This window comes from Callithrix jacchus, chromosome 8 (assembly GCF_049354715.1).
Source record: "Callithrix jacchus isolate 240 chromosome 8, calJac240_pri, whole genome shotgun sequence".
In the NCBI taxonomy this organism is placed as follows: domain Eukaryota; kingdom Metazoa; phylum Chordata; class Mammalia; order Primates; family Cebidae; genus Callithrix; species Callithrix jacchus.
The window spans coordinates 10447109-10459981 of NC_133509.1; the positions used below are offsets into that span (position 1 = coordinate 10447109).

Consider the following 12873-nt stretch of genomic DNA (forward strand, 5'->3'; position numbering starts at 1 on the left):
TTATATTCTTTAAAAAAAAAAAGAGAGAGAGAGAGAGAGAGATCATTCAACTTGACTGGTCCTCAAACTTCCAACGAACCTCTCCCTTACCTTGCCAAACTTCTAGAGGGTGTTAGCCAGTCCCTTCTGCACAAAGTCTGCTAGGTCCATTTGGCTGGGCTGCCTTCTGCAGTCTAACTTCCACTCTCTCCACTGCACAGAAATTCTACTCTCCAAAGTCATGAGTTAGCTCCTAATTGCCTACTGCAGTGGCTTCTTTTCAGGCTCCAGCCCATGGGAACATCATGCAACCTTCTGGTAATGTAGCCTCAGCTTTTCCTGCCTCTCAGGAACTGCACTGCCCTGGCTTACCAGTGACCTTTCTTCCCATTCCTTTCAAAGCCATCTCTCCCAAGTCTTCTTTTTTTTAATCTATTTTTTTGAGATGAATTTTTGTTCTTGTCACTGAGGCCAGAGTGCAATGGCACAATCTTGGCTCACTGCAACCTCTGCCTTCCAGGTTCAAGCAATTCTCCCTGCCTTGGTCTCCCGAGTAGCTAGGATTACAGTGCCTGCCACTGCACTCAACTAACTTTTATATTTTTAGTAGAGACGGGGTTTCACCATGTTGGCCAGACTGCTCTAGAACTCCTGATCTTAGGTGATCCGCCTGCCTCGGCCTCCCAAAGTGCTGGGATTAAAGGCATGAGCAACTGTGCCTGGCCCTCTCAAGTCTTCTTCCTGTGCTCACCTGCCCTTGACATCACATTCCCCAGAGCGCTATTCTCTTCTATTCTCAATTCTGCACACACACACTCTCTCTCTCTCTCTCTCTCTCTGTGGGTTTTTTCAATGATACAAATAAGGATTTAACTCCTACCATTATGCAGCTAATGTCCTAAACCTACATCTCTATAACCAATCCTTTTGGAGTTCCAGATCTAAATTCTCAATAGCCTAGTGGACATTTCTACACATTTATCTAGGGCAAATGGGTCCATTCAACATAACTAGAACTAAGCTCCTTACCCCTCCTTACCCCTAGAAACTTCAGTCATGGTTTACTTCCTCTTCCTTACACCTGTCTCACATATCCCTCAGTAACTACCCTTGCCAAGAATCTCCACGTAAGTGAATTTATTGCCAAGAAGTCCCACTGTGAATGCCTGGGTTATGAACCTACTCAAGATTTGAACCCAGAGTGCCTATGAATTCCTTCAGTTCCTAAGATCTGCAGCCGCAACCCCTAGAAGAGATGGAGAATGAGGCAGGACAGAGGAGCTCTGGTGGTCAAGGCAGTATTTGTGGCAGCATGTCAGGGAAAGCAGAAAAGAAGAGAGGATGGCCCTTGGCAGGGAATCTTCTAGCAAGAGTACAGGATATGGCATAAGGGGTCTTAATGGGGAGAGGAGTTTGTCTTAACAATAAACTTCATGAAAGCAGAGTGTAAAATTATCTAGTGAATGAAGGTAATTGTGGCTACTAACCACCTAAAACAAAAAAAAGGACACAATTTAGAGCACATTCTATGACACTGGAAGGCAAATGTTTATAATGCATGTGTAGCCAAACAAATAAGCTAAAATGTCTCTTACCTTGACCAAATGTATATACATGACCATCTTTGGTCAAAGCAACAGAAAACTGAGTTCCACAAGCAACCTTTTTTATTCCAATTCCACAAAGGACATCAACTTTCTGCAAAATAAAATTATAAGGCACACAACTTTAAGAAGAAGAAAAAAATGACTCTTGAATTTGCTTAATGGCATGTATCAATAACTATCTTCCAACAAAAATACTAATTGTCACCTACCTGTTCAACCCAAATCCAAACCTGAAATGTTATTTTCTCCTACTGCTCTGCAAACTAACTGAATTTGGAGGAGGGAGTGTGCAGGGACAGGGGCAGTTTGACTAAAATCCCCAGGGCCCTATGTGAAGTAGAAACATTCCTCTGGGTAACAGAGACCACAGGGAATTCCATGACCTTTTAAGGAACACTAGAAGATAATGTTAGTTTAACTTTGAAGCTTTCACAGGTGACAATAACTGCTTTATATGTTCCCCCCAGAGAGGGCTTTCCTGCCTCTCTGCATCCCTAGCTGAATATTCACTAGTCTAGCTATGAGGATGTCACCGACTATAAATGGTGGTGAATCCGAATATAAACTAAAGGCTTGTAAATCACACTGATGGTGAAATGTGTCAGGAAAACCCACATAAAAGAATCACATAGGAAGTCTTCTGTGGAGCCCAGAAATATTCTATGGTGTGAATAACGGCTTCTAATTGCTTTCTTTATGGACTCATATTTCCTTTGTATTGTTGTTTAAAAGTAAATATGGACCTATGTAATTCAGTGGTAATAATAAGCAGACATGGCAGCTGCATGCAGAGAATTACAAAGGATTACTCATAGCTCCTTTCATGACACCCTGCAGATATGCTTCTAACTATTTCTTCTCTATATCAGAGGTCCCACAGTGTGCCACTCGTTTAGGGAGACAGAAACTTAACTTTGCAGAAGCTATTAACAGCTTAAAATCAAGACCTAGTAGCATGTGGGCATTCAAGAATGTACAACAGAGGCTTCTAAACTTCATTATGAATGCCCCAAAATACTAAAGGTAAATTATTTCCAACTAAAAATAACTACTGACATAGATGAAAACTCTTCATGTTGTCTGAAAACCCAGATTCAAGGAAATACTGACCTGAGGTGAAGATTTCGCAGTGGAATTTCCTAAGCCTAGTTTTCCATAGTCTCCATCTCCAAAAGCCCATACCATGGAGCCATCTGCCGACACTGCCAAAGTGTGGTTTAATCCACAGGCCACCTGAAGAAATAACAGTAATTGGTAAGGCAAATCACAAGACCTAAAATACATACCCTTCCCTTTGTCCCCTCTCCCAGTTTCTGGGACTCTTTTCCTCAACTTCAGTGAAAAACTTGGCTATGTTTCCAAATATCTACATTGGTTCAGAGCATACTACAAATGGAAACCAAAATAAGTCAACAGGAAGTAATTCCAAATGTCCACATGTAACTTTTTTCTTTAAGGTGAAATCCTTCAAATGTCTGTGGCTAAACCATAATCAGACAGTACAAAAGATAGGGGAAAAGTATACATAACTCAAAAATACTCATTCATATCAAAAAGTATCTTAAGAATGATACAGAAAAAGTCAAAAACATTTCCTTGTTAAGGGACACTCTTGTTGTATACAAGACTGCTTAGGAGCAGTAGCTACCAGTGATGTTGAAATTCAGCCACCCAACTCAAGGCTACCAGACAGGAGTCACAAGTATCTGTATTTTTTAAGGGTTTTTCTTTTCTTTTTTGAGACGGAGTCTCGCTCGGTTGCCCAGGCTGGAGTGCAATAGCACAATCTTGGCTCATTGCAACCTCTGCCTCCCAGGTTCAAGCAATTCTCCCGCCTCAACTTCCCCAGTAGTTGGGATTATAGGCGCCCACCACCATGCCTGGCTAATTTTTGTATTTTTAGTAGAGATGGGGTTTCGCTATGTTGGTCAGGCTGGTTTGAAATTCCTGACCTCAGGTGATCCACTCACCTTGGCCTCCCAAAGTGGTGCCTGGCCTTTTTTAAGGGTTTTACAGCAAGTGGTATTAGTATGTTATGGAGGGGGATTTAAAAATACTCACATCCTGAAATAGGGGTTACATTTGGTTCATCATATAAACAAACTTAAATTGACTTAAAATATGAATTTCACACTGGCAAACAATTAAAATGATCAATTAGACCATAACAAAGTGTACATGAGGTTAGGTACAACTGGTGATCCTGATCTTCCTGAAAGGAGAGTGTCTAAGTGAACACAGAAGAAATGAAAAACAGTTATCCAGCTAGAAAATCTTATTGGTTTATTCCATGCCTGTCCAATCTGATATCCCTCGAGTGCAGTCACTCTCTCTGGAAGCTTTTTGTTAGAGGTATTTCCAAGACCCAGACGACCATAGTCACCATTCCCAAAGGTAAACAGTTTGCCATCTGAAGTTACCACTGCTGAGTGCTTGAAGCCACAAGACATCTAAGACAGAACCAAGGAGAAAGAAAACTTTTAATAAGAAAAACTAAGAAAAAATATATCTGCCACTTTTGGTATTAAGCAATAAATTTTATGTAAACTGCACTGAAAACTGGCTCTTCAAAGACCAATGCTTTTTTAAAAAAATTACTTATTTATTTTAATTTTTAATTATTTTTTCCTCACTCTGTCACCCAGGCTGGCGTGCAATGGCAAAGTCTTGGCTCACTACAACCTCCGCCTCCCGGGTTCCAGTGATTCTCCTGACTCAGCACCCCCAAGTAGCTGGGATTATAGGCACCTGCTACCATGCCCGGCTAATTTTTATATTTTTAGTCTCGAACTCCTGACCTTGTGATCTGCCCGCCTCAGCCTCCCAAAGTGCTGGGATTATAGGTGTGAGCCACCTGGCCCGACCCCTGTTTTTTTAATTTTAAACAGACAGCATCTTGCCCTGTCACCCAGGCTGAGGTACAGTGGTGTTATCACAGCTCACTGTAGCCCTGAACTCCTGGGCTCAAGCAATCCTCTTACTTCAGCCTCCCAAGTGGCTGGAACTACAGGCATGTGCTACCACACCTAGCTATTTATTTCTATTCTCATTTTTTGTAGAGACAGGGTCTTGTTGTCTAGGCTGGTCTCAAACTCCTGGCCTCAAGCAATCCTCTTGCCTCAGTCTCCCAAAGTGTTAGGATTACAGGCATAAGCCACTGCATCCGGTCAACCAGTAAATAGATATGTCCAAGTTGCTCTCCCACTTTCCCAAGTCTGACTTGTCTCAGCCTCAGGAAGCCCAAGCTGAACGGCATACCCTAACTACTGCTACGCTTCAGCTATGTACAGATGATCTAGACTAAATGAGATAATAAATGGGGACACTGTTTGTAAACTGTAAGGTGCTATGCAATTTTACAATATTATTTTAGAACACTCTTTTCCAGAAAATGCTTATGAACTTAGCTTTTGTAACAAAAATGGTAGGTTAAAAGCAAAGTTTTCCATTTATCTGTGTATTAAGAACTGTGTGGCAGAAGCTAAACCTCACAATATGCTTTCTAAGGGCCTGCAGCACCCTCGTCTGTGCCAACCAGCTGGCTCGAGAAAACGACCATTTTAACACCAAAGCCTGTTCAAACTTCTGACAAGCTCAAGAATGAATCTGGACATCCAAAACAAATGGATCTCTTATAATGACTGTGTAATATATTTTTACTATATTTTCTGTTACCTAACTTTAAGAAACCTGTTCGACAACTAGTGTATTTATGTTGAAAGGCAAACTTATCCATTTCCTGCCTGACCTGCACCACTTCTTCTCCTTGTAAAGCTTCGATCTGTCTGGGCCGCCGCTGCCTGTCGCTGTTCCCATGGCCAAGTTTACCATAGTCACCGTCTCCCCAGCTAAAAACCTCACCACTTTCAGTTAGGGCCATAGAGTGCCCATCAGAACCACAGGAAGTCACCAGCTGGGTCACCACAAAGCCTGGAACAGAACAGAAACCCAACAGGAGTCACTGGATGTTCAAATGCTCCTCTATACTTGCAGCTGCTACTGAATGCCCTCAATCAAAAACCACCAAAACGGTACTATGAAAAGAATAATTGCATTAGTTTTTTGTTTTGTTTTGTTTTGTTTTTGTTGAGATGGAATCTCACTCTGTCACCCAGGCTGATTGCAGTGGTGCAATTTTGGCTCACTGCAACCTCCGCTTTCCAGGTTCAAGCAATTCTCTTGCCTCAGCCTCCTGAGTAGCTGGGATTCACAGGCATGCACCACCACGCCCAGCTAATTTTTGTAGTTTTAGCAGAGCTAGGGTTTCACCATGTTGGCCAGGCTGGTCTTGAACTCCTGACCTCAAGTGATCCACCCACCTTCGACTCCCAAAGTGCTAGGATTACAGGTGGGAGCCACAGTGCCCAAACCTATTTCTTTAGTTTTAAATTGAATGTGTAGCCATAACCTAGCAAAATGGGAGCAGTCACCTAAAAGAATGATGTTGACAAGGAAAAGGAGAATGACAGCAAAAGTTATAGTCATTAATGACTGGCTATGCTCTAGCCACTCCTACAAATGCTTTACATGAATTATCTTATTTTCTACTTGCACAAAGAACCTATGAAACAGATACTAACACCCCATTTTTACAATTGGGAAAACTGAGTCACAAAGCAGTCTTATAGTTTGTGCAATGTCCCAGAGTCAAGGACCAGCAGAAGAGATAGGAACCCAGCACACGTTCTCATTTCTACTGCTGTGCTCTTCACATCCAGATCACAAGGAAAAGAACTTGAGCTTCTAAGAACTGGTTTTGAACTCATAGTTACTTGCATGCTTTTACATACAAAACCACCTATGTTCTCTTTGTAGGCTTCAGGGTCACTGTGAGTTCAGTTAATGAGCAAGGCGGGGGCTTGTGCGGTGGTTTCTCCAAAGTGTTCTCTCTCCAAGTCAACAGAACTCTGACGAAGATGTCGTTTAAAGTCTTCAGCACATTTGCAGATTTCCATACAAACTGATTTTTAATTTTAATAAAACACATGCATGATTGCTACTGCTATTAACATCTGTCTACCTATACTTTTGCAATTTTTAAGCATTTGTTTACAATCTTCAGCAGGTCTCAAAAAGTGTTATTTATATTTTATTGAATTCTAGCATTCCTATGATAAATAACTTGCCATATAGCTTAAAATATGGAAATTAAGGCTGTACACATGCCTAAACAAGGATTTCAACATAAATGAAAACCTGTTATGATTTTATCTAGAAAAGGATTGAGAAGGGCAAAGGTTTGCATGACCAAACCTACAGTTAGGCCATAGGTTCCAACCAGCTTTTAATTAAGGACAATGTTACCTTGTAAGGCTGAAATAACTGTCAACACGTGAAGGTCATCTGAATTTCCTTGTCCTAATCTGCCATAACTTCCTTCCCCACAAGCCAACACTGTGCCATTGGCCTGGATGACAAAGGTACAATTCTGACCACAAATGACCTAGTAGAAAAACACAGAATTAAATATTTTATTCTTTATTGTATAACTTCAACATGCAAACACTTGAAATAATTCCACATATACACAGATGCCTTTATCAATTCTTTTATCCTTTTACTAAAAGGGAAGAGTTGATATAACTATGTAGTTACTTAACTCCTTGATGACTATAAACTGCTTATTTAAATAGTCAGATGAGATTCAGATCATCTGACTATTTAAAATAGTTTAGAAAAAAATGGATGAAAGAAAAAGGAAGGGGTGATGGGAAAATACTAAAGACTGGGCTAGAAAGAAGCAGAAACTGGAGGGAACGTACATAAGAACAAGTCATGCATTTTGGGACGAGCTGAGGTAGAGAAGAGCAGAAGAGAAAGCAGTGGCCTCAAGAAGGGTTTGGCACTATATCATACCAGCATTATCAGAGAAGGGGAGTGGTCAACAAAATCTGGCTAAAGATCCTAGGAAGTTTATAGCACCAAAGAGATAATCACTAATTACGAATATCTAAACTTCTATAAATTCATACTGGGTAGGCCTAATACATCATGTTAGTTCGTTAAACTTGAAAGAAAAATTTAGAAATTTGTTAACTTCTTAAGTCTGATAAACATCATAGCAAGTTTTTATTTGGAAGCTATACATCATGACTTTCTTTAATTATTCCTCACAATAGATTACAAAATGGACATGCTTTATCTCACAATAAGACAAGCAAAAGAACTAGAATTTTCAGTTCCTATGTTTATTTTCTATTTTTTTAATTTTATTTTTGATTTGTTGTGGTTTTAATTTTTTAAATTTTAGTTTTCTTTTCTCACATGTTTTTACAGGAATCTTTTATGTTTTACCCTATTAGTTACCTGTTGGGCCTGTGAGAATGAGGGCGCTGCTGCAGGTACCATTACATTTCTTCCAGCTTCTGCCAGCTGTCCATGCCTGCCAGCACCCCATAAGTAGACATCACATTTACCTCCCAGGTGCCAGTCCTAGAAAACCACAATCATCTCAAAATTAGAGTCATCCATTCATTCAAATAGACAGGTACTAAGTACCAAGTGTGTGCCAGCCTGTATGGGAGACACCAGGGCACAAACATACAAGCATTTAGAATCAAAACATTTACTGAGAACCATCATACCGTTATCTGCATGTTTACTGACCTCAGGTCTGGAAGTCGCCCAAGACATAATTTGTTCATCCATGCCATTAATCCATTTACTGTTATCCTGCAAAACAGGGGTACCTAGTGATCAATTCGGCTTAGTCAAGATTCATCTGTTCTTAATTAATCGGAAAGTTTTCATCTAATCATTAAGTCTTATTTCCAAAACATAACACGGTAATACTAAGAGAAATTAAGACTGGTTTTATAATTATGTCAAATTTGGTTTTATGCATTGTCACCATTTCCTTTTATTATAAACACTTTCACTATCAGTACAGCACTGGTGATTCAAAGCTAACCATGTGCCTTCTGAACACCCACAGATACAAGGTCATGTGCGGGACCCTGCACCCCTATAAACTCTTTGTGTAGCTGTGGGCAAATCACTTCATCTTTCTAGGCTTCAGCTTTCTCGTCTACAATATTACAGAATTGGGCCAAATGGGCTTAGAAGGACATTTCCTGATTAAAATATTCTATCCTTTATGTGCTACATGACATTTCAGTCAACAACAAACTGCACGTATGAAGATGGTCCCATAAGATTATAAAACCTTATTTTTATTATACCTTCTATGTTCAGATACACAAATACTTACCATTGTGTTACAACTACCTAGAGCATTGAATACAGTAACATTCTGTACAGGTTGTAGCCCAGGAGTAACAGACTATACCATATAGTCTTGTTGTAAAGGAGGCTGTATCATCTAGGTTTGTGTAAGTATTGTACACTCCACGATATTCTCAGTCAAGACTGACTAACAATGCATTACTCAGAACATATCCCTGCCATTAAGTGATGCAAGACTGTAGTTACGTAGTTGTACTCAATTTAGATTTGTCTGTTTCATATTGTATTAATATTTATCTATCCAAATGTTTGTATACAAAAATCTTAAGTATACTTTAAAGAGGTTGTCAGATCATGTGCTGCCCTGTAGTCTACACAGGTATTTCACCTATGTTACAGTTTCTACAGCAGACACTCTCAAATACAATCAGAATGAAATGACGATTAGAAAGCTCTTTATTTTATTTGATGCTAATTAAAGACACGACTGAAATGCCAAATAAATTAGCATCTATATGTGGCACATAACTCACAAAACAACCAGGAAAAGATGCTAAAATATATACAGGATATGTACTAACAAAGTATTTATGGACAAAATAAAATGAGAAAATAGGGGCTATGTCATTGGGAGCTGGCAGGTTTACAAGAGTTCAATAGTTGTTACATTATCAAGTCCTGTCACTATAGAGGCCTGCCATCAGATACCTATCTGAAAGAAAAATATTTTCACTTTCTCTTAAGGGTATCCTTCTAGGCATTCACACTAGCAAAGACTTATTAGGGGTCTGCTACATGCCAAATACCCACGATAAAATCTCAGCTGCAAATAATAGCAGCTCACAGTACATTTACCATTAGAAATACAAGCTCATCCTCTGGAACAGGTTCTAGATCTGGAACAGTAAAAGATTCTGGAAACTGTGCTCCATTAGTCAGGGCTTCAGCAGCTTTTATAGTGGTTGAGAAACATTCTAACCAGGCCCATTCATTTGGATTCCAGGATGCAGGGTCCGGGAGACAGTTCTGGTGGTGTGGTGGCACTGGAGGGTTACACAACAGCTGATCCAGATGAAGTCCCACAGCAAGGGAAGCCAAGCATTGCATATAGGGGCTGTGAACAAGTTGGTCGCCACAAACTACATGAGGCTAAAAGAAAATACAAGGATGTTATGTTGAAGAGTTTGTGCCAAATATTCTAAATTCACCTAATGTATTTTGAAAGTCATTTTTTAAAGTTTTTACTGTTTAAGCTTTTTGCTAGGAAATAATTTTAGATTTAGAGTGAGTTGTACAGATAGTGCACAGAATTTCTGTATATGCTTCCCCCAACTTTACCTAATGTTAACATCTTATATAATCCTGGCACATTTATCAAAACTAACTAACATTGGTACAATACTAACTAAACCAGAAAACTTTATTTGGTTTTCCTCAGTTTCCCCACTAATACTTCTTTTCTGCTCCAGGATCCAATCTAAGATATCACACTGCATATAGTGCATTTTCATCATGGTTTTCCTTGATTAGAAAAAAAAGCAGGTAACTATTAAACCACAGAGATCTGCTCTTCTCACTTTTCCTCCTTTACCAAGAGAATTCTGGTAGCCATAAAAGGAAAATCCTTTCTTTTTCCATGGCATTCCCTAGATGTGGTAAAGCAACTGTGAGAGCCTAAGCAATTCGAAAAAGAAAACCTGGGGATTAACTGGGTGTGGTAACAGCTGATTACAAAAAAAGAAACAAAGAGTTCTACTGAAGGCACTACACTGTAACTACTGAGAGTTGGAAGACAGGCTACTTTAGGATCACCGTCTGGACAAGTTCAAATGCTGTAATTCCTCATTCCAGTATTTAATGACCTTACTTAGTTCAGCATAGCCCTTCCACTAAAATTTTCCACAAAGATTTATCTGGTAAGTGGAAATGATGTTCATTCTGATACCCACATACATCCCTATCCCCCCAACTTTGGGATGGCCAAGTCATATAAAAATAGATATATGGGTCAGAAAAGGGAAGATGATATTCTGCTGCATAAGCATTTTAAGAAGTTTTGGAGTGAATAAATAATCTGAGAAACAGTAATACAAACTTAGTGTTTATTTGTTTCTTTATTCTACTCTGGTGAAAATAAAGCAAGGATAGACTCAAGATTACTAAACAACTCTTTCACGTCTGACTTACCTTCATTTGATTCTGCCAAAATAGCCCCACTTATTTTCCTCAGACCTCAGGCTCTTAACAGATAAGTTCAAGGCTATAACCAAATTCCAAAGCATCAGTTATCTGTGGATCTCTAGGAGTGAGTGTAATGAGTTACCTTTTCATAGGCATACTGCTCCTGAAGCATCATGGGGAGCCGCTCCAGAAATGCTCTCATACAGGGAGCCATGTTCAATCCCAGAACACCCTGCTGCTTCAGTGCTGTCCTACAGGTTGCCAAAACATGATTGGCAGCTGCCCATTCTGCCGTACAATTCACGACCAAAACATCCTGGTTGAAAATAAATCATGCCACATGATAAGTTTCTTTAAATACAAGATAATGCTATCACCATTTAATCTGAGAAATCCCTTCTAGTAACTGGAACATCTTTTGGATATAAAATATCCAAAAAGGCCATACTTTTAATGCCTATGGAACTTCAACATATCCTAAATTTTGTCTACGTAAAAATAATAGGAAATAATAATAAAATTTGTGAACTACCTCTGATTAGCTGGTTACTTTGTAAGGAAATAATGTCAATTATTACTATTTCTTCAGAACTTGCAGAATACGGTATCTAGTATATTTCAAAAGTCACGTCTGACATGACTACAAGAATAGCTGCAAAAGAGGTAGCACTGCTTTAACTCTGGTTCTCTGGCTTATTCTACACAGGCCACTACTGCCTAGGGTCTGATTCTACATTTTACTTTCAGTAGGACCTTTCATGAAGGTTTACAGCTTATTTTAACATCATTTAACTATATAAAATGTAAATCAAATCAGTACATTGGCTCTAATCTTTAAGTGTGAAAAATATTACTGTAGGGAATAATGTCACATCATAGAATTACTTCACAGCAGGGGACCAGCATTTTTACTAGATTATTAAATTTGAAAGCCAAGCCACATTTTGTACACTTAGTTAAACATCTTTGCAATGGTTCTTCTTTTCAAGGAAAAAATGTTTGAGATAGTTTTATTTCCTTTGAGACAGGCTCTTGGTCTCTCCCCCAGGTTGGAGTAGAATGGCACAATCTTGGCTGACTGCAACCTCTGCCTCCTGTGTTCAAGCGATTCTCCCACCTCAGCCTCCCAAGTAGCTGGGACTATAGGTATGTGCCACCATGCATGGCTGATGTTTGTATTTTTAGTAGAGATGGGGTTTCACCATATTGGCCAGGCTGGTCTTGAACTACTGACTGTAAACAATCTGCCTACCTCAGCCTTCCCAAAGTGCTGGGATTACAAGCACGAGTCACTACACCTGGCCTTGAGATAGTTTAGTGCTACTGTCAAAAATTATGGGAGAAAGTCAAAATCTACTTTATTCCTTCCAATAGAAATGAAATTGTTCAATAATTTAGCACCGTCACCAAAGTATGGGATGTAGTAGAAAAAAGTACTAGACTGTAAATCAGGAGACTTAGGTTCTAATTCTCCTTCTGTTACTAAATAGTTGCACTGTTTTGGACAGTAATAATCCCTCTGGATGTCAGGTTTCTCCTCCATAAAGTGAGGTGGTTAGACTATGATGCTTACACCCCATCATTTGATATAACTACAATATTACCTTTGATCTATTTGAGCAAGCAGCTACTCCAACTTCTGGAATCCATACTGTGGTCTGAATAGCTCCAGAGCCTATCACAACAGTTTGTAAGACAGAGCCATCCTAAAATGAGATATATTTACCAATACAGATCATTGAACCTTAGGTATAATTTACATTTAAAAACTTATACTTCACATTGACAAAAACATATTCTAAAGTCTACATTTTAGCTAAATTCAGCCATGTCCAATCGCATACCAACTACCCAACTTTCTAGGACCCAACTGATTTTAAAAATACTCATCATCAGTAAGAAAAACGTAAGGGCTGAAGAT

The 12873-nt window shown here is 39.3% G+C and overlaps 1 protein-coding gene across 9 annotated transcripts in view; it reads right to left on the reverse strand.

Annotated features, from left to right (window-relative positions):
* Positions 1 to 12873, reverse strand: part of HERC1 (HECT and RLD domain containing E3 ubiquitin protein ligase family member 1) — a 224929-nt gene that overhangs the window by 18075 nt on the left and 193981 nt on the right. For all 9 annotated transcript variants that reach the window (XM_078333326.1, XM_078333325.1, XM_078333323.1 and 6 more), the window contains 10 exons: positions 12557 to 12658; positions 11095 to 11268; positions 9627 to 9920; positions 8193 to 8258; positions 7893 to 8018; positions 6891 to 7029; positions 5335 to 5516; positions 3881 to 4036; positions 2697 to 2819; positions 1575 to 1677 (listed from right to left, as the gene is read on the reverse strand). In XM_078333326.1, coding sequence (XP_078189452.1) covers positions 1575 to 1677; positions 2697 to 2819; positions 3881 to 4036; positions 5335 to 5516; positions 6891 to 7029; positions 7893 to 8018; positions 8193 to 8258; positions 9627 to 9920; positions 11095 to 11268; positions 12557 to 12658 — 1465 coding nt within the window. The remainder of the gene's footprint in view (positions 1 to 1574; positions 1678 to 2696; positions 2820 to 3880; positions 4037 to 5334; positions 5517 to 6890; positions 7030 to 7892; positions 8019 to 8192; positions 8259 to 9626; positions 9921 to 11094; positions 11269 to 12556; positions 12659 to 12873) is intronic.